At 44.5% G+C, this 19,656-nt stretch overlaps 2 protein-coding genes across 2 annotated transcripts in view; one reads left to right on the plus strand and one right to left on the minus strand.

Moving 5' to 3' along the window:
* The window catches only part of TP73 (tumor protein p73), a 38,894-nt gene extending 34,966 nt beyond the window's left edge, over nt 1-3,928 (minus strand). The window contains exon 1 of the mRNA XM_083802584.1: nt 2,479-3,928. The gene's annotated coding sequence lies outside the window, so the exon portion shown is untranslated. The remainder of the gene's footprint in view (nt 1-2,478) is intronic.
* Nucleotides 3,929-4,072: 144 nt separating this feature from the next.
* Nucleotides 4,073-19,564, plus strand: WRAP73 (WD repeat containing, antisense to TP73). The gene is made up of 12 exons (XM_083802590.1): nt 4,073-4,231; nt 4,657-4,809; nt 5,380-5,496; nt 12,460-12,532; nt 13,416-13,519; nt 14,256-14,342; nt 14,853-14,987; nt 15,077-15,154; nt 16,154-16,259; nt 17,273-17,398; nt 18,041-18,232; nt 19,130-19,564. Exons 1-12 carry the CDS (start codon nt 4,163-4,165, stop codon nt 19,237-19,239), a joined length of 1,350 nt encoding a protein of 449 aa, XP_083658716.1. The 5' UTR covers nt 4,073-4,162; the 3' UTR covers nt 19,240-19,564.
* Nucleotides 19,565-19,656: the final 92 nt, after the last annotated feature.

Here is a 19,656-nt window from a genome sequence, read left to right on the forward strand (position 1 = left end):
AGCATCCTGGCTGTCAGCTTCCCTCATGCAGTGACTACTGCACGTTCTGGGAAGGTTTCCCTGTAGCGACAGTGACAGTCTAAGTCCTGGCCTCTAGGACGATAAGGAGTTGCAGAAGACTGCAAACAGCATCCCCCAAAGCTGGCAGCAACTTTCATGGTGTAATTTGCTCTAAAATGAGGTGCTGTGGAGGCATTTGCAGTCGAGCTGGATGGGAAGCAGGGAAGTGACTGCGGTGAGGTCCAGCAGAAGGAAATCATGTCCTACTGGAAGCCGCAGAGGCCCTTGGCACAGGTTAAATGGAGGTGAGCTAGGAAGAGCTGTGGGGACTAATTCTGCCTTGCTAGAGCAGCATTACTAGATCACTTGGATGTAATTACCTCCCAGTGCCTGTAAACTATGCAAATAGCACTGGGAGGTGACTACCCCGAGGCTAAACACACCGGCAGCAGCTAGGAAACAGCCCCAGCAGCTTCAGCCTCTGTCACTTCCAGTCTCCCACAGCAGCTTGGAGGATCCGCAGCCTCTGCCGTAACAGCGCCAGCTCCCCGACATCGCCCTGACACCTCTTCCCAGCACCAACGTTTGAGGAAAGGCTCGAGATAACACTTTGACTTCTGCACAGAAGAGCTCTCTAGTGAAACCACCGGGAGGATTTCCACACTGACACCCCCAGAGACCCACATCTGCTCATTAAACTGAAGACCTCTTCATCTAGGGAACGGTGCAGCAGGGGTCCTCCATCCCTTCTGTCTCAGAGCAACACGGATGTGACGGGGCAGCAAGGCTGCTTGGAGTGACGTGCGGTGACGGCTGCGACACAGGACCGAGGGGGCTGTGGCCTCGGGCACATGCAGAGCTGGGGGCTGTCTGCAGGCAGGCCATTCACCTGATTTATTGCAGGCTTTTAGAGGAAGAAAGACTGAAACATGCAAACTAGGGGGTTCGGTGCGTGGAGCTAATGCTGCTTACGCGATTTGCTTGTTTCCACGTGGGAGCTGCCTCTCCGCATGCCTTCTCGAGTCTCCTCCACCATTCACTGGATTGTTGCTTCCCTCTGTTGCTAGTTAGTGCATTGCAGGGAAATTGCACAGTGAAAAATCAGCTGGAAGTACAGAGACAAAGCCTGCAAGGAGGAAACAGCCCACGGTTGCTTGCTTTGGGGACCTAGCTCAGTACATGGCCAGATTAGCAGTGACGTGGGGGCTGCCACCTCCCTCCACCGAGCTGCTGGACTGTGCAGCATGGGATGGGATGTGTCACTCCAGGGGCACAATTTCTTATTTTGACCACTGGCTCTGAAAATATTCTTAGAATTATTACAAATTCAACGTCCTTCTTTCATCAGCGTAAGGAAGGGGTACCAGAAGTGTAACAAGGGGGATGAAGCCTTGCTGGGAGGTGATGCCTGGCTGCTGCGTTCCTGTGGTCTCTAGAAGGAGCACCCCTCATCTCACCATTAACTTTAAGCCTCAGTTTTGGATACCTGGAAACGTCTGCAGCTATTTCACCAAGCAGTAACATATTCACCACTATCCTGCCACCTCCAACAACCCAGAATGAAATGTGACAACATTTTTTCAGCTACCTTATAGGGAGATAAATGCACACAAACCTGCATAACAGGGCTATTCCTAATCTCTAGAGGCTCTTGGCCCACCCTGAGAAAGGAAGACCTCGGGAACCCGATCAAGCCATACATGTCTATAAATCTGCACTGCTGAGATACTGAGTAAGGAATCGCTCTGTCCCCATGCAGTACGTAGTGTGCACTGCACTGAGCTCACAGTGCTGGGATCGGGACTTTTGAGAGCTCTCAGACCAGGCCGCAGAGCATTGCTTGATGTTTTGTGGACTTGTATCTGTGCCTCCTCTCCTCCCCTCCACTGCACGCTGAGAATCATCCGGCTCATCCAGCCTGCAGCAAAGTTAACGTTTGCAAAATGTAGATAGGTTCCAAGGTCGCAACATCACCTGTGCTCTTGCTCACTTGTCCCTGATTAGTAAATTCACACATGCAAAACAATGCTTAGAAAAGTGAGCAGGAGTGAGTGAGACCAAATCCTCTCTGACAGACTCAGAAGTCGACAGACAGGAGTCCCTCGCAGCTCGTGATGGGCAGGAGGTGAGAAGAGCCGGCTGTCCCTCCTGCACCTGGCAGCCAAGCACCAGCCCTGAGCGCAGACCCGACCCCGCCGGAGCCGGGCAGCAGGCAACCAGCCACAGCATCCCGCGTGTGTCCATCCCCTCCTCTGCTGCTTCATCCCACACTTGGCTGGTCTTTCCTCCACAAGTGCTTTAACTCTGGATCTAAGGCACTTTGGAGCAAACTTTTGAAGATTTCTTAATTTTGTATAAGCACCCTACAAAGCAAAACGGCCACGAGTCATCTGCCGGCTGCGCTACTGAGAGGGTCTGTGCTGAGTACCGCACACACACAAATAGCAAGGGGTTTCCTTTTGTCTTTTTTCCTCCTACCTGCTCTGGCTCCCCAAGCGTTTCGAGTTCCCCCGGAGGTCTCCCGCAGACAGGAGCGGCCTGGGATTGAGGATCTATGTTATTTACTGCACTACAATCTAGTAGCGTCCCGGTCGCCTAGGCAATGACATTGGAGCTGTTGAAAGCTATGTGAAAAGTGAGGCAAAGGCTTGTGCGCTCCTTCCTGGAATACGAGGCAGTTACAAGGGGGTGGGGAATGCTCAGCCAAGCGTGCTGGGGAATTAAGCTGGTCACCAGTGCCAAAGTGACTCCGGGGCAAGCCAGCCCTCTGGGGCTCCAGCAGCAGAGCCACAGAGCAATGCTCGCCCGAGATGGCTGCTGTCGGGTCAGGAAGGAGACTCCATGTGCACCGTAGCTCTGCACCCCACCAGATTGCTGCTCTGGATTTGTTTTGGTGCTTGCATTGGTTAAAATGTCCAGCTCATCCCTCCTGGGGCATTACTGGCCTGGGACAGGCCGTGCTCGGGATGTGCAAGGGCACCGCTGTTCGCCTGGCACTGCCTGCAGTGGGAGACTTCCCCAAAGGTCAGCAGGACTGAGAGCTTTCTTCCTTGCTCAGAACAGCTCCAGGGCCACCGGCAGGCTGGCAGGCATTTTACAGCACTCACAAGGAGGCGGCAAGCATTAGTCTTCCTTCTGCAGACTCCTCGAATATCTGTTTACTGACACCCATTTTCATAAGCTGAAGTTCTCCTGTTGACTTTCCCTTTCGACTGCATTCAGTCACTGGGGTGAAACCACCGAGAGGTGTTCGTGACCTTTAAAAAGTCGGTCGCGTGCTTGACTCACCCGCCTCCCTTCAGAGATGAACAGCCAAAGCTCTGCCCGCAGGCACCCCAAAATCGCTGCCCCTGGCTTCAGACCAGCCCGCAGGCTTTATGCGCGGGCAGAGTGAGAGGACAGATGGGTTTATGGGACCCTAAACACATTGGAGTCACTGTAGCTGGTTTTAGGGCCTAAATGCACGATCCATAAAGCGTCCCGAGAATGGGCCTCGAGCGCGTGCTCTGACCCTGAGGCTGCTTTTACACCGCTCACAAAGGTGGATGTGGGACGGGGCGTGCTGCCTTTGTGCAACCATGCCGGGGCTGTGTACAGGCACCGAACTGACACGGATTTGAGAGCAGGAGCTGAGCAGTGTGGGGACATCGTCCTGTGGGGCTGTCAGTGCCAATGCTCTGCACATTTTGGGGCAGAAAATCGGATCCTGGGCCTTTTGCAGGTCTGCAGCTGCCCCAGGCCTACCGGGGGGTGCACCCCGGTGCAGGCAGGCCTGCCTCCCCCCTCGGCAGCGACTCTCGGCTCTTTTTCTCTCAAAAACAACCCTTAAGATCTTTAATTTTTACAGATCCTGCGAGCACCGCCTTTGCTGAGGTGCTTCATTTGCAGGTGGTGGCCTCCTGGCTTCTCATTACCGCCAGTAATTAGCCGCCTGGGCCCAACCGCCTGAAACCGCAGCGAGGGGGGAAGCTCAGCCCGCGGGGCACGGCGCGAAGCCGGCGCGGGCTCTCATTACCCAGCTAATTTGCATGATAATTACTTTCTGGGCCGGGACTACATTTCCCGGCGGGCAGCGCGGCGCCCCCCCCGCCCTTATTGGCAGCCCGGCGCCTGCCCCTTCCTCCCGCCGCCGGCCCGGGGCGAGGGCCGGGCCGGGCCCGCCATGAACTTCTCGGAGCCGTGCCGGCTGACGGGGCTGCTGGGCAGGATCTCCCCCGACGGGCGGTGCCTGGTGGGTGCCCCCGGTACCGGGCCGGCTCCTCCTGGGGCATCGCCCCCCGGCCGCTGGGGTCCGGCGGGGCCGTGCGAGGGGCTGGCGGTCAGCGCGGCGCCTTGCCCAGACCCCGGGGCTGGCGAGGAAACCCCCCCAAAATGGGTTTGTTTGGGGGCATTAGGGCTAATTGTGCCCGACGGGCGGTCTGGGAGCTAATGAGCTCGGTTTGTTGAATGACGAGAGGCCCCCCTGCTGGCTTAAATATTCTTATAGCGGTTTGTGTTACAACAGCTATGTCAGTCAGGCCTTTTTAAAAGAAAAAAAATAAAAAAAGTAGCTAAAGCTCTTTGGGTCAGCAGCGTTTCGTTGGGATGCAGCAAAAGTTGCGGTTTTTAGCTCTGGCGCTGACACAGCGGCTCAGCTCTGCTCTTGGTTCTGCCCAGGCTTCGTGTGTGCAGTACCGGCTCATCGTTCGGGACGTGACCACCCTCCAGCTCCTCCAGCTGTACACTTGCCTGGATCAGATTCAGTACATAGAGTGGTCGTCCGACTCCCTTTTCATCCTGTGCGCCATGTACAAGCGGGGGATCGTCCAGGTAAGCACCCGAACCAGGTATGTTTCCCGTGTGGTGTGAGTGAGAGCGTAACAGCAAGCCGTTGTTCGGTGCTTTTGCTGAAGTAATTGACATTGTTATTCCTAACGCATGGTTTGAGGCTTTGTAACCCAGCAGGCTAATATTTACAAAACTATCACAAACATCTCAGTTTGAAAACAACCAAAATTTGAATAAAATATTTAGCAAACCAATTTAAACCAAAGCTAGAGAATATCTTAGAAGTTTCTTATTTCAGCAGGGAACAAATACATGCAAGCTTGCCAAGTGGGCTAAAGCATGTTTCTTTTTTTTTTAAGTTGCTGGACACTTAGAATATTTATCACAGAAGAAAACTCACTTTACAATTTGTATTAACACACAGAGGTGTGGGGCTTACTTTTGTAGCGGAATCCAGCGCCAGTCCTTCATGGCTGCGGGCTTTCAGAGGTTTCCTGACCTCTCTGGTATGTGATGCAGGAACTTTTCCTCAGCTGTGGCGTGCTCTTGCAAGAAGAGGTTTAGATGAAGTGTTCGTTTGGTGCAGTCTGTTTGGTTTCCTCTCTGTCCTAGGTCTGGTCCTTGGAGCAGCCAGACTGGCACTGTAAGATAGACGAAGGCTCAGCAGGATTGGTGGCTTCATGCTGGAGTCCGGATGGTCGTCACATTCTCAATACAACTGAGTTTCATGTAAGTGTGAAGTCATGATTACTCTCGATGGTATCAGATGTTGCTGTCTGCACTTTGTCTCTTAAAATAACCAGAAGCTCTTAAAGCTGTAGTGGTGGTAAAGAACACAATGTTTTCCTATATTTGCAGATGTAATCTAGGTGAATTCCAGTTTAGATGTTACTCCATTAACATTTTAGTCTCTTGCGTTTGATATAATAGAGAATGGACACTTCAGGTTATACAGGTAAAACTGTGTTGTTAAGAAAAGCGTAGGGATAACTGGCATTTATCAAAGCATTTTTAGTAATCAAATGTGGTGTTGGTAGCTCAGGGAAAGCTCAGGGTTTCTAGCAAACAAGCATAACAAAACCACATCCACAAAAATTTAAGACTGGCTGTGGAATTAAAAAATAAGCTCATAGGTTTATATATAGATCCTGGAAACGTTTACAGAAATGCTTGATTTTATAGGTAGGAGTCAGAAGGCTGTTGATAGAACCACTTGTGAAATTACAATTAAAGTGCATGCAAGTGCTTATTGATTAAGAGCCGTGTTCTAGGTGTAGAAACTGAAGCAGTTTGTGTGTGCTGGACACAATGGGCTTGTTGGAAGGCGTGTGGAAGTCTGACTCTCCACCTTTATAGTCTGGATTATAGCTGATGATTGATGTTATTCAGTGCAGAGAGGAACGGTCAGAAAATAACTAGGAACCACGTGCAAGAAACTTTTCTTTGCTGTATCTAATCTTTTCAAAACTAGATGACGCGTTGTTGTGACACAATCCTCGCTAGCACTGAATTCAAATATTGCACTGCAAGATTTCCCTGTTTTATCCCACTGACCAAGATTTCGGTGTTAGATGGGGAAATTCGTGATGTGTGTGCATACTAGAGTTAGTGTATGTGCTGATGCTCTCAAGGAAACCTCCAAAGAAACATGCTTGCAGCTGAAGTGTAGTTCCCTGTGCACACATTGTGGAATTCTCTGGCAAGCCTGTTTAGTGTTTGGCCAGGGTTTTTAGTGCTGACTGAGGTAGAGATTTTTCTGGCTATAAAACAGTCTCCTTCCGTTCTCCCCCACCCTTTTAGATCATGGGCTAGGCTAGGAGGAGTGATGAGTTTAAGCCTGAGTTTTTCCAGGAATGATTCACCTTGATGGTGATTAAAATAAAGGAGCCCAGAGCTTCAACCTGCAGTCAGTAAAGACACGCTCGCTACTCAGGCAGAAGCGTAGCAGTCTGTGTAACCCAAACTGAGGGCTGCTGCTATGTGCTACAAGTGAGTTTTGTATGGCACATGCGTGTGGGGGTGGACGAGCAAGTATTTATTACCTCCCAACAGAACTTGGTTTGACCTTAGAGGATTTCATTAAGCCTTTGCCAAGTTGGCATCTGTGTTGGGATAAGTTTTCTTTCCAGCTGTAAACAGGTTGCTAAATTAGCTTTTGTCAGACAGCTGCCTGGGTTATGCCGATGTCTGAGTTGTGTTTACTCTATAGCATGCTAAATCCATAGTCTGGTGGGGCAGACATGAGCGGTGCTCAACACAGAAATTGTCAGGACACTTAATATTGGTGTATTAATGTACCTTAGCAAATTCAAAGATTGCTCGGAGGGCTCAAAGGTTCCCTGTGAACCAGTGCAGCTTGGCTTTGGTAGCGTGGCACTTTCAAACAGCATCGATTAATTACTCATACTTGTAATTCTTCAGGTCAGTATGTGAGCTCCACTGTAAGCTCACAAATAACTTTTATTCCTACTAGAATTTTTAAAAGCGTACGGTTTTGCTAATTTATTTCCAGCAATCCATCCTTACTTGTGCCACAGAAAACTTATTCGTCAGCTAACTTGCTGTCCAGTTCTTTTTGCAGTCAGTGCTAGAGTGAATGATGTTATGAGGCTTGTAATTGTGGGGGGTGTGGTATTCCTGACTGGAGAAGAGTGCATCAGGATTCTGACATTGCTGAAATCCATTTTGACTCAATTACCTTAAATAATAATAGCTAGAGAGCATCGCTGCCTGACAGTAACGTAAGTCTGCAAATACAATCATTTTATTGCGGATGAGTCTGTAAAAATGTGTAGGCTTTCTGGGTCCCAGAATTATTTTGCAGAGGACAGTGATGTAGAATGGTACAGGTAGCTATCTAAATCTTATAATCACTGCAATAAACAGCATGCTGTGCAAGCCCACTGGATGGTGCAGTCTTATGAGAGGAAGTATATCCAGAGTCACTAGTTCTACCAGGGAATTGGAAATATTCAAAGGTGCTTCCAGACTTGAAAGGCATTTTTTTAATCATCTGCTTCCATCTTATAGCTGCACGTGACAAGTGGCCAGAATAATTACAGCTTGATTTCTTTCATCACCTTGGTGTTCATACCAAGCTAGAGTACAATTCTGTTAGGAAAAGCAATTTTGAAAAATAGTGCTCCGAAGGTACTTTTTTCTTGGTTTTAATAAATAAAGACTTGGTGACAATCAGAAAAGCACTTTCTGAAAGCCTGCTAAGCAAAGTCTACCTGGAATCTGAAAAAGCTGGCACACGGAGTCAACGCTAGTGATTCACGTAGAGCCCTGGAGGGCAGCTTGTCATCCCATGGCTATTGTTTGCTGCTCTGTTTTGCAGCAGGTGCTTCCTCTCCTGCTGAGATCCTCTCCGTTTTGTGGGGCAGTTCTGTGCTCCTGCTGCGTTGTAGCGTGTCTAGCACAGCAAGCTGATTACCTGAAGGTTCCCCGTTTTCAGTTTGTCCTGTGGAAGATGTTCTGCCCAGTGTTGTTCCTCTTACAGTGCTGTCCTTCCGCCTGAATGTCGGATTGATAGGCACATGTAGAGCTTAAACAAGCTGTGAGTAAAAGATGCAGAGAAAGCAAACGGAGCTTTTGCTTCTTTAAAACTTCCAAATTTTGTGATAAGTATCTGAAGATAATCAGCGTTGTTCTGGAGTGCTGCTTTTAAGACCCATACTTACAAACCGCACGTGCTGTGCTCTCTCTAGTTCCACTTTAGTGCTGAAGCATTAAGGAACTTCTTTAGAACTCCAGCAGCAGAAAAAATGTGTGTGTTTCTGTGTATATTGGAGCTAATCCTTGGTAACTGGAAATGGCTACGTTGGTTGAAAAATGCTTTCTGTCGAGGAATGTGCTCTGAATAATCTTCTGAAATCCGGTGCTGACAGACACTGCTATGTAAGGAGGCTTTGTGACCCAGTCAAGTCTGGGACAAAAGTTGACAGTCATTTGAGATGCAAGGTTGTTTAAAAGTGTGTTTTTATCTATTGAAAATCACCAGTCTTACACCTGCCTATAGCCGTCAACATCGGGACGCAGTCCTGAACCCAGCGCTGGAGACTGTTTATCACGTTACCATCTAAATACTTTTTATTTCTCAGCTGTTTTTGGGCTATTTTAAAAATGCTTCTGCTTCTGGTTTGTTTTTCCACTGCAAAACAACAGCTGAAAACTTCTCAGACACCATTATTATTTGGATTTGAGTTGGACAACTCCACTTAATCTAGTCACCTGTAGTAAAGGATCCCTCAAAATGATTGGCCAAGCAGTGCTTGCCATGGACTTAGCTGGCCGCAGCCTGTTCTGCTGGAAAAACAATTGTCCCTTCCCCGTGAACTCTCTGAGAAAAAAGTCATTAAGAAGAACACAACTAATTGTGACTTTAGTGGTGTGTTTGGCTTTCTTTTCATCCTCTGTGCATGGCAGGGGTTGGATGAGACGATCTCCAGAGGTCCCTCTAACTTCAGCTGGTCTGTGATCTTGTTTCTGTCTCTCAATCACCTCTGTCAGCTGGGCAATAAACCTCCTTGGGCTAGTTCATGTTGTCAGCTTGGGCAGGATTGTGGAATAATGTTTCATTTCCAGCGGGAAAGATGAAGGTTCCCCCTTCTGGGGACATCTAATTGCGAACATTGCTAGCCTGTGTAAGACAGGGGTCAGGTCCATAGGCGAAGCACGCAGTGTGTCTTTCTCAGTTCAGAAAATGTTTTTTGTCTCTAACAAATAGAACAACTGAAAAGAATCCTGATTTTGGGTGTCAGAGTAGTTTGCTTTCACATGCTTTTAATGCTGGGACAAAACGTTCGGGTTAGGTGTTGTGTGACTTGGGCAAGAGGTTGCAGTGAAGTTACTGCAGCACTTACACGTGGACTCCAACGTAGGTGTGAAAAGGCTGCAAGTTAATAAAAGGTAAGCACAAGGGAGATGCTGAAGTTGAATCGAGCATCGTATTAGTTATGGGTATGTTGTGACTGAGTTCGATCAACTCTGAAGATGAAGTGCCTTGGTTATCAAAGTATTATTATACTTGGTACCGACAATAGGCTTTGTCTTCAAAAGCGGGGGGCTTTTTTGTGCGATTGTCTAGAAACATGCTCTGGGTGCTTCTTGGTTGAGCTCTGTAGTCTCTCTGAAGTACTGCGGAGAGGGCATTCCTACAATTTATGCCTTATGTGCTAGAAATGATGTGCTAGGGAGGTAATGGAGCGATGCAGTACTACTCCAACAACGTTAATGTTGCTGAAGCTTTCTGTGGCAGTGAAGTAAGCTCACATCTAGCTGTTAGGTGCGGCAGTACAGGAATGAACAGGGAAACCATTATGGATGTCTTCTCGGGGGAGTTGTCAGACTCAACCCTTTCAGAGGAGGTTCCTGAGCAGCACACGGGAGGACTGCACCTATGGGCGTAGCAGGGATGGATGCGGAAAAATCCTCAAAGGGAAGGCGTACTTGCCATTTCTCTTCTGAGGTGCAGTCTCGGGCAAGGCAGAGGTGAGAGCCCTTGCACGCCCTGGGCTGTTTCTCTCTGGTAGAGGTTTCCCTCTTCATACACACTCAGCAGTATGTTTTTGTGTTTTCTGAGGCTCTGAGCCAGTCTGTACGGTGCAGGATAGAAGTGTGTGACACGCAGCAGGCAAGGTGAGTTGATTGTGAGGCCAAGTAGGAACACAAATGTAAGCTTGGATGCCTTTGTCAGGAAAAATTACGATCCAGACCTCAGCATTCAAAGCTTGCAGCTGCTAAGCTTGTATTAAGTGGCTGTAGAATGCATGTGTTGTGTGTCCTGCATGTTTTGGTCAGGGGAGGAACAGCAGCAAGTACATTTAACACTGCAATTAATAGGAGCAAGCAGCATATCACTATTGCAGTTGCTGTAGAAGAATGTGAGTAGGCATCGTGTTGGTATTTTTAAAGTAAATCTTGCCTGAAGAGCAGACTAACAATGTGGTATTTCTGTATGTCCGGAAGTGGGCAGTTGCAGTGATAAAACTTGATTAATGTTGCTCATCTAGTGCATTCCTCTAGGATCTGTTAAACTGCCAGGTTGGTACTGTAGATGCCTAGCTGTAATTTCATAGCTGTTAAATAAAGGATGAGAACAATAAAGGCTGCATCAAATAGGGGTCCAATAGTGCCTTTTTTACAATCAGACTGGGATCTGGTTATGCTCTTTCCTGTTATACTAAATAATGTTTCTTGTGTTGTCTTTTCAAGTCTCGCAAACTTTTGCATATAAAAAAGCAGTAGGAGAACTAGCTAATGATGCTCTCCTGCTTTTGGACTCCACGTATCTCTGGAGAGATGCAGCATTTGTTAGGATTCTACAGCTTGGTTTGAACACCTATCAGTCGCTTTTGCTAGAAAGCGTGGCTCGTGTCAGCGGTGAGAAAAACCTCCAGGTCCTGTTACAATGCACAGTGTGCAGGGTTACCTGGTAGACCAGGTACACAGGATGCTACCTTGAGGTCCTCTCTCACTAAAGAACCGTGCCATGTACCAATTGCTTCAGAGAAGGAAAGTAGGTATTGAGGACAAACACAAAAAATGCAGCAGGAACTTGTTCCATTTCTGCTGGTAGTTGGTCTGTGCTTGATGCGGGTGGGTGAGAGAATGGTAGATGGTGCTAAAGCTTTACTTATGCAATGAATCAGAACTAATTTTGTTGTTCAGTAGCCTTGGGAAAGAAGGTTTTATGACCATGGCTCTTTATTGCAAAAATAGTTTTACCTGTTCTCTTACCTTGGTATAATAAAATGTAGGAAAACACGAGGAAAAAAACTTACACTGGAAACATTCCTCGCTCCAGATATAAATGCGAAGGTTCACATGACATCCTGATTAATGTACATATGTCTGGTGTGGCTGCCGTTGCTAAGGCAGAGGAAGTATTTGTTTTTAATTGAATAATCTGCAGATGGCAACGCAGAGCTTCCAGAATGCAGGCTGTGACCTTGAAGAGCTGTGGAGAGGCTTGTTTTGCAGCTGACTGCCTTCTCTGCAGTTCTTGTTTTGTGGATGCACAGGTCTCCAGAAATACCCTAGATAGGATGTTAAATGCGTTTCTTTGCACGCTGTATTGTAGTTCTCTTCTAATTCTTTAATTATGTAATGTTGCCTTCCTGTGGGTGGCTGAGGGAAGAGAAAAATGCAAATTAGCTGTCAAAGCTGAGTGTGAATTTGAAAGAAAGCCTTGTCATTTAGTAGCCCTGTCTCAAGAGATACGATACCCGTAAGCTGCAGCAATTTCTCATCTATTCATAAATGCGATAAACTCCTCATCTCTCTTCCAGATTCCGTGATGAAACTGCTTTTCCAACTGAAAAGCATCTATGTACAATACCTTGGCAGTTGTGTTGCTAGATTCCAGCTGACATCCCTAAGTTCAATATTAACAAAGTGCTTGCGTCCATATTGGCATTAGGCACCTGTACCCCTCTAGAGTATTCGATACGTGTGTAATGTTAATTTGAAATAAGTGTCCTTGCTCGAATTGAAGAGAGTCGGGAGAGAATTCCTTGCAGGTTTTCTTATGACTTGTTTGTGCCATGTAGAATAATTGCAAAGCTTAATTAAACCACAGAAGATGCATTTATCTACTTTATGTTGTTGAACTAGGTTGTTTGGGTTTTTGTTTTTATTTTTTAATCTACAAAAATAAGCAAATACTTCCTCGTTTTCTCTTTGCAACAGCTGCGGATAACTGTGTGGTCCTTGTGCACCAAGTCTGTGTCTTACATCAAGTATCCCAAAGCTTGTCAGCAAGGTGAGTGTCACAGCTTGAACCAGGGGGATGTTATTTTTAATGTGGCACTACGAGAAACAAAGCCGATGTGTGAAGATGAAGCACATGTTTCTGAACAGAGCAGGTTCCTAGTCCCTCCCTGCTGGAGGGCTGGCTCGCCCTCAGGGCTGCACGGCTCTGAAATCAGTACCCAGGTGCCACCTACTGCAAGTGCTGCCCTAGGATCTGAGGTCCTCTTCCTCACTGAGAGAAGGATTACAGCTGATCTCCGTGCCTGTTCTTTCTGTCCTGGTCCCCTCTGAAAGGTCCTGTAAGACATTAAATTAAGCTGGATGCACTGGTGATGAAAAGCACTAATCCAAAGTGCCTCATTTTACACGTGAAAAGATTCGAAAGGGAAGCTCCTGTCAGAACTGTCTGCAGCGTGACTGTGGTTAGCAGTTTCCTGGCTGAGGTTTGCATATAATAGTCACACACGTGCTGAAGATGGCAATGTATTTCTTCTTTTATAAGAGTGGACAGGACACACGCCTGGAAGTTGATGGGATGCCGGTAATTGCATACCTAACACATGCGGCTAGGCTAAATGAACTGTTTGTTTGAAATCTGTGGATTTTTTGTAACAACTGTCTGTCAATAATCTAACCGTCTTTTTAGAAGCGTGATGAAGTTCTGCAGTAGCTGGAAAGCTGCATCCTTAGAAATCATATATTCAAAGTCCAAGAATTGCATAAGCAAATTAGTGAAAACTACTCATTGACTTGATTAATGGGATCTTCTGTAAAACTTTTTTCCCCTCTCCTCTTACTTCCCCCTTGAATTAGGAGTAACTGCTTTTCACTGAAGAATCATCACTTATTCTGCCTTATTTTGTCTTAGCGTTACCTTTCTGTCTCCTTGTCAGGGATCGCTTTCACTAAGGACGGCCGCTATATGGCAGTAGCAGAAAGACGCGACTGCAAAGACTTCGTCAGCCTCTTCGTATGCAGTGACTGGCAGCTACTCAGGGTAAGGCATGTCCCTGTCTTCCACGGCTTCTGCATAGATGACAAGCATCTGTTGTACACTACTTTAAACACCGTCGCTTGGGTGTTCTGGTTTTAGACTTGCCGGTGTATTTTCTAGCCAGCATCTGGCTCCTTTGCTGGCCTGTAGGTGTGCTTCCGTAGCAGAGGGATTCTGTTCAGGAAGCTGTGTATGCTGCATGTGTGTAAAGAATTTCTGACGGAATGCAGAGGTTCCACCTTTAAATTCTGCATGAGCTTCTTTACAACAAACTATTCTACAGTAATACTGAAGGTATCTAATGCATGACAAAGTGATCATTTAAATTGTCATATAAATCATTTTATTTTCAATTTAAAGATGAAAATGGTCTATGAAGAATACATGCTTGCATGTCTTGGAGAACTGGATGAATCTGAGAAATTAAAACCCTTTCTGAGACAAGGAATTAGGTTAGCCAGATTTCTTGGCTGAGTCAGTGTAACTACCTTTGTTTTTTTATGAAATGCTGTTAATTTTAAGATGCTGCAACTTTTTGCCCTTTTTCTACAGTTTCTTTGATTTCTCTTTCTGGAATATTTTTCATAATAGTAAAGTATCTATTTCTACATTAGCATACAAAATGCTGTTACCTTTGTGGGAGATCTTAAATGTATAGAACTAAGGATTATGTTTAGGTCAGATGCAATGGTATTTGGTAGTACAATGTTTCTAATTACTTTTTCTCTTTTGGGGACAGCATTTTGACACTGAAACACAAGATCTCTTTGGGATTGAATGGGCTCCCAATGGCTGTGTTCTGGCAGTGTGGGATACGTGTCTTGAGGTATGAGGAAAAAGCTTATTTTCTTAGAATTTGGGTTGTTTTTTAGAGCTGCCGTGTAGCAGTAACTGAAATAGCTAGTATTGTAATATTTTTAAACAAATATAACAAAAGCTGAACTCAAATGAAACATTTAAAATATGCCTGTATTGTTAATGGGCATCCTTACAAGTGTATGTTAAACTGTTAGGTAGGTCTTTATTTAATGATAACATTATCACATTAAATTTCTAATTTATTTAAAAATACATTAGTTTTGATTGTGAATGTTGTGCAAGCAACTATTCAGATAAATGAGTTATGCTTTAAAGTAATATTGTAGAAATCTTATATTATGTTGCACGATAATTTTGTGCATCTATGCCTAGAGCCTCGCCTCATATCGCAGATAAGACACTATGCCCTTTGTATTAAATTTCTGTGCTTTAACCAGGGAGAGCTTGGCAGGAGTGGTTTTGCCTGCCTGTGGCTTTTAATGATATTGTATTTAAAATTCATCAACTTTTTTTTCAGTATAAAATATTGCTGTACTCCCTTGATGGCAGACTGCTGTCCACATACCGGGCGTATGAGTGGTCCTTAGGCATAAAATCAATTGCCTGGAGTCCCAGCAGTCAATTTTTGGCAATTGGCAGCTATGATGAAAAGGTAAGAAGTAGGTTTTTTCTCTTTTCCATCTAAACCATTTGCAGAATTTTGTCATAACAGTTCTGTCTTGCAATGCTTCCTTGAATTAGGTGCGTATCTTGAACCACGTAACTTGGAAAAAGATCGCAGAGTTCGAACATCCAGCAATGGTTGCTGACACAAAGACTGTAAGTACGGATCCAAAATCTATTGATAATTGCCAGCACTTTGTTGGTGCAGCTGTTCGTATCTGAAGATGCCAATAAGTACATTTCATGCTGGAGAGTAGGTTTTTTCCTTGTAAGGTATGGACAGTGCTTGAGAACCCCCTTGAAAACTAGGGGATGTAAGAGAAACGGAGGAATCCTTTCAAATTTTTTTGGAATACGCACATATGATTCTCAGTGTTGGCACTAGTAGATTCTCAGAGGACTTCTGTCGTATGCCAGTGTATTTTGATGTAGATGGTGATTGCGTTACCAATTTGGGTTATGCAGATGATGACAAATGGGGGAACTTAACAAAAGCGATTTCTTAACTTTAAACAGCATTTGAAGTGGATTGTGATTAGATTTGTCTTGTATTTACAAGCTCATCCAGCTCACCTAGAGTGTTTCCTGTAAACATCTGTCATTGTTTATTTTTATCCTTGCATATATGTGTAGTCTCTGGCCCCATAGATTCTGGGTAGTTGGCTGCAGGCAGAGAGCTGTAGCTCTTGTTCCAAAAATCATAAGCTGCTCTCATTCTTCAAGTCTTCAAGGTAAAAAGAACAGTGTAGTAGTGCTGCGTGCCATTGAGGAGGAAAGCCTAGTCTTGTGTCTGGACAGATATCCTTTAAGAGTTCACATGTGTAGACTGTTAAGTCTGCAAAATCCCCATGGCAGTGCTGATGCCTCTTAACCAGAAGCAAGGCATGATCCATTAAACGCACCTCAGCAAAAACTTTTCCTTTCATTTATTTTCACTTTCATTTATTTGTCACGGGAGTGTTCTCTTGATCATGGTTCCAACAAACAAACGATTCACTGAGAATGTCGGACTCAGTATTTGCCTGCTGGAACCCTTTCCTTTTTTAATGAACTAGGGGGTGCTGAGATGTAATACGCTTGAGCAGTGGAATGTGAATTTGTTAATAGCCCATGTTTAAATCCCCTTCTGTAGAGCTCTCACTTGTTTCTTTGTAGGTTGTGTATAAAGAAGTGGAGAAACCTCCATCTGTTGAAACGGAGAGGCTTTCTTTCCCACCGACAAGAGCGTTGGCTAGTTCTCTCTTCAGCACACAAAGTAAATGTAAGCCAAAGTTTACTAAAATGAAACACTTGAGCTTGCCATTTGAAGTCTTTCTATAAATAAACATCATAGGTAAACTCTGCCTGTTTGATATTGGAATGGATCCTCTGGATGCTTTGCTCAAGTCTCCGGAGTTAACTGAAGGGCTTCAAGGGCAGTAAGCATCCCTGCTGGCGAGGGTGCTGTCTGCAGGATGGTTTGAAGGCAGGCTAAGGCTAGTGGGGTATTGTACAAGAGAACTGTAATTGCTTGGGCATAGGAGACATAGCTAGATCTCAATCCTGGAGTTGCTTGAAAGAATTATCTTAACGTTGTGTGGTTTTCTGATCTGTTCAACCCATGCAATATTTCACGCCTTGGAGTTAAATTAACTGTGGCAGATAATAGTGATAGTTCACCTGACTAGTAATTAAGAATCTTATCATAGTGTGTGGCAGTTTTAGTGATTTTTATAAAAAAAAAAGATAAAAATTGGAAGGTGTTGCAGCATTGCTATTTGTTTTAGGATAGATTAATCCTTTAGTATGAGGTCTTGTAAAAAAGCAAGAAAAGAGGATTTGGCTTTTGTCTGGGAAGCTGTAGTCCCAGCAATGCTTTAAGCTTACCCCCAGACAACAGACTCTGAAATACTAAAGAGAAAGTAGACAATGTATAATTAGCATTTTTCTATTGTTTTTACTGTCTTATTTTTTGTGGTACTGTAACAGTAACTCACCTTTGCCTTGCACTGGTATTTGTTAGAGATACTAGTGGAAAATTTCATCTTATATATTTTTCATAGTTTAGTTTCAGAATTGCTAGGATTTCTAGTCCATTTTTTTGTAGAAGGGTAAGAACAATAAACTGTTGATATGAAGATGCAATGTATTAAAAACCACTGAGGTTTCTGATTGAAACATCTTGGAGAAGAGTAAAATCCTGTCCTATCATTTGAGAGTTTTTTTAACAGTTGGAATAAAAATATTTTGTCCATGCAGGCTTGTTTAGTAAAGCACTTTTATTTCCACTTCCAGATGACATTTCCCAGGTGCCGGTCTCTTTCCAGTATATCAAACCAGTTGCTGATAGGGCTAATCCCAAAATGGGGATTGGGATGTTGGCATTCAGTTCAGATAACTGCTTCCTGGCAACCAAAAATGGTGAGTTCCTACTGCCCCCTAGTAAAGGGGAAACCTCCTCATTATATGTGGTGTCTTCTTACAGAAACGGGCAATAATGGGTGAGTTATTTTGCTCTGTGGAAAGACTCAGGGCCTATTTAACATTGGATCTCTACTACGTAAACACTTAACTGCAGCGGAAATTCAGCGTATGTTGTGTGTAGCATGTGTAAAGTATTGCGAGCTGTGAGACCTGCTTACCATTACATTACCTTGGTTTGGGCTTTATATTTAACAGAAATAGTCTGTTCTGTATTTCCTCAAATCTATGAGGTCACTGTATTGGAAAATGAAGGATTTGTGTACTTCCTCTATTTATGCAGTGTGTCTTTTGGAAGGCGGAATTCTTCACAACCTGTCGTAGTGTGACTTTTGATTAACACGAATAGTAAAAGTTGTGGGATTAACATTCAATTTTTCCCTTTGACAGGCCCGAGGGCTGTTTATGTCAGGATGCGAAAGTTGTGGTTCAGAGGCAAAGCCTGCTAACAGGAGCAGAATTGTGAATAACTTGATAAAAGCCAGTGACGGACTGGAAGACAAACCGAGTTGCTTCGAAAAAGGCTGAGAGATCTGTTTTTCCTTCTGCTATTCATGTGATTGCCTCTTTGTTTTCTGACAGATAACATTCCTAATGCTGTCTGGATCTGGGACATTCAAAAGCTGAAGCTATCTGTAGTCCTAGAGCAGCTGTGTGCTATCCAATCTTTCCAGTGGGACCCACGACAACCTCGACTTGCTGTGTGTACAGGAAATAGCAAAGTCTACTTATGGTCCCCAGCTGGATGTGTGTCAGTGCAGGTTCCAATGGAAGGTAAAGCTTTCTGCAGTTACTTCCACAAGCAATCATCAGCTTCTTATAAGCCTCTTTTCCACTTTTATATTGGTCCAAGCATTACTGTGTGAAGGCTTAGCTGTGTTCTTGGAGCTTCTTAAAACCAGGTGGTTTCTACCCTTTGAAAAGACATTTGAAATGAGACAGCAAACACAGTAAAACACATCATGGACGGAGCACAGGGGCTAATGATTTACTTGTTGCTTTAATCACGTGATATATTGAGTTCTTAAGCTTTACATTCTCATAAGTTCGTTTAGATAGGAACTGTCATTGTGCAGAATGCCAAGAGTTGTAATACTCTGAAATGACTAGAATGTCTTGAGGTATTCTGAAAACAACTGAACTACAACTACAAAAATACAAGCAGGGAAAAATGTGTTAAGTCTGCTATATAAAGATGGAAGAACATATGGGAACCTGAACTCTAGGTCAGCCTGTGTTATGAGAAGCTTTATGGTTTGCAGTGAGTGATACCAGGCCATTAGCTAGATCACAATGTCTTTCTGCTTATTAAACAGAAAATAAATCAGATTCAACTTTTTCCTCTCTCCACAAGTAGCAGCTGCAGCTCTGCAGCAGTGGACAGTCTTGTGGCATTTGTTTGCATTAAAATGATGAGTCTCCAAACTTGATTATGCTTGTATATGGAGTACAAAGTAACTGTCCATTTTGGGGAAATGGTCAATAACACTGATTACTTGCACTGAGATACTGGAGAGCAGATTGTTTGATTTTGTTCCTGTTATAGTAGAGCCACTGTTAAAGCTTCTAAAGTAGGAGAATATTTTTTTTGCAATGTGTGTGACTTAGCCTACAAAAAGGCCTGGAATAAGAGGTGGTTTCTTGCTGACAAACTGTGATCTGTTTCTGCAGGTGAGTTCCAGATCGTCTCTCTCTGCTGGCATCCTACTGGAGATTCCATGGCACTTCTGAGCAAGGAGAACTTTTGTATGTGTTACTTGGAAAGAGAAGAGGTGAAATAACTGTCAGCTGCATTAAAAATGCTCTCAAATTTGGTGAAGAGGGTCAAACCCCATTGCCCAATCTGAAGGTTTTTGTACTTTTATTTGAAGGAGTGTAACCAAACTCCAATCTGTAAAGCACTATGTTTATATTTGAATGGTGTTGCAACTAAAGCATAGAGAATGAAGTCTGGATTTTAAGAAAACTAGTTTTCATGTAGTTGAATTTCCTTTGAAATTTTGTCAACTAGGGAATTTTACTTCCTAAAATTGTATCTGAGTGTATATAATGTATAGCTGTTATTTAAATTTGATAATTTCCAATAAATATTTTGATAGTTATAAACTTAGTATGACTCTAACTATAAACCTGTACTACCCTAGATTTACTTCACTGAATCTTTCCAAGAAAGATCATACGTGATACCCTAGAATATA

This window comes from Anser anser (assembly GCF_964211835.1).
Source record: "Anser anser genome assembly, chromosome: 17".
Classification (NCBI taxonomy): Eukaryota; Metazoa; Chordata; class Aves; order Anseriformes; family Anatidae; genus Anser; species Anser anser.

Excerpts from the sequence above, each read along its gene's own strand:
- WRAP73 (XM_083802590.1), top strand. The coding sequence starts at position 4,163 with ATGAACTTCTCGGAGCCGTGCCGGCTGACGGGGCTGCTGGGCAGGATC. Across the intron at positions 4,232-4,656 it reads CCCCCGACGGGCGGTGCCTG|GCTTCGTGTGTGCAGTACCG; the intron begins GTGGGTGCCCCC and ends GGTTCTGCCCAG. Across the intron at positions 4,810-5,379 it reads ACAAGCGGGGGATCGTCCAG|GTCTGGTCCTTGGAGCAGCC; the intron begins GTAAGCACCCGA and ends TCTCTGTCCTAG.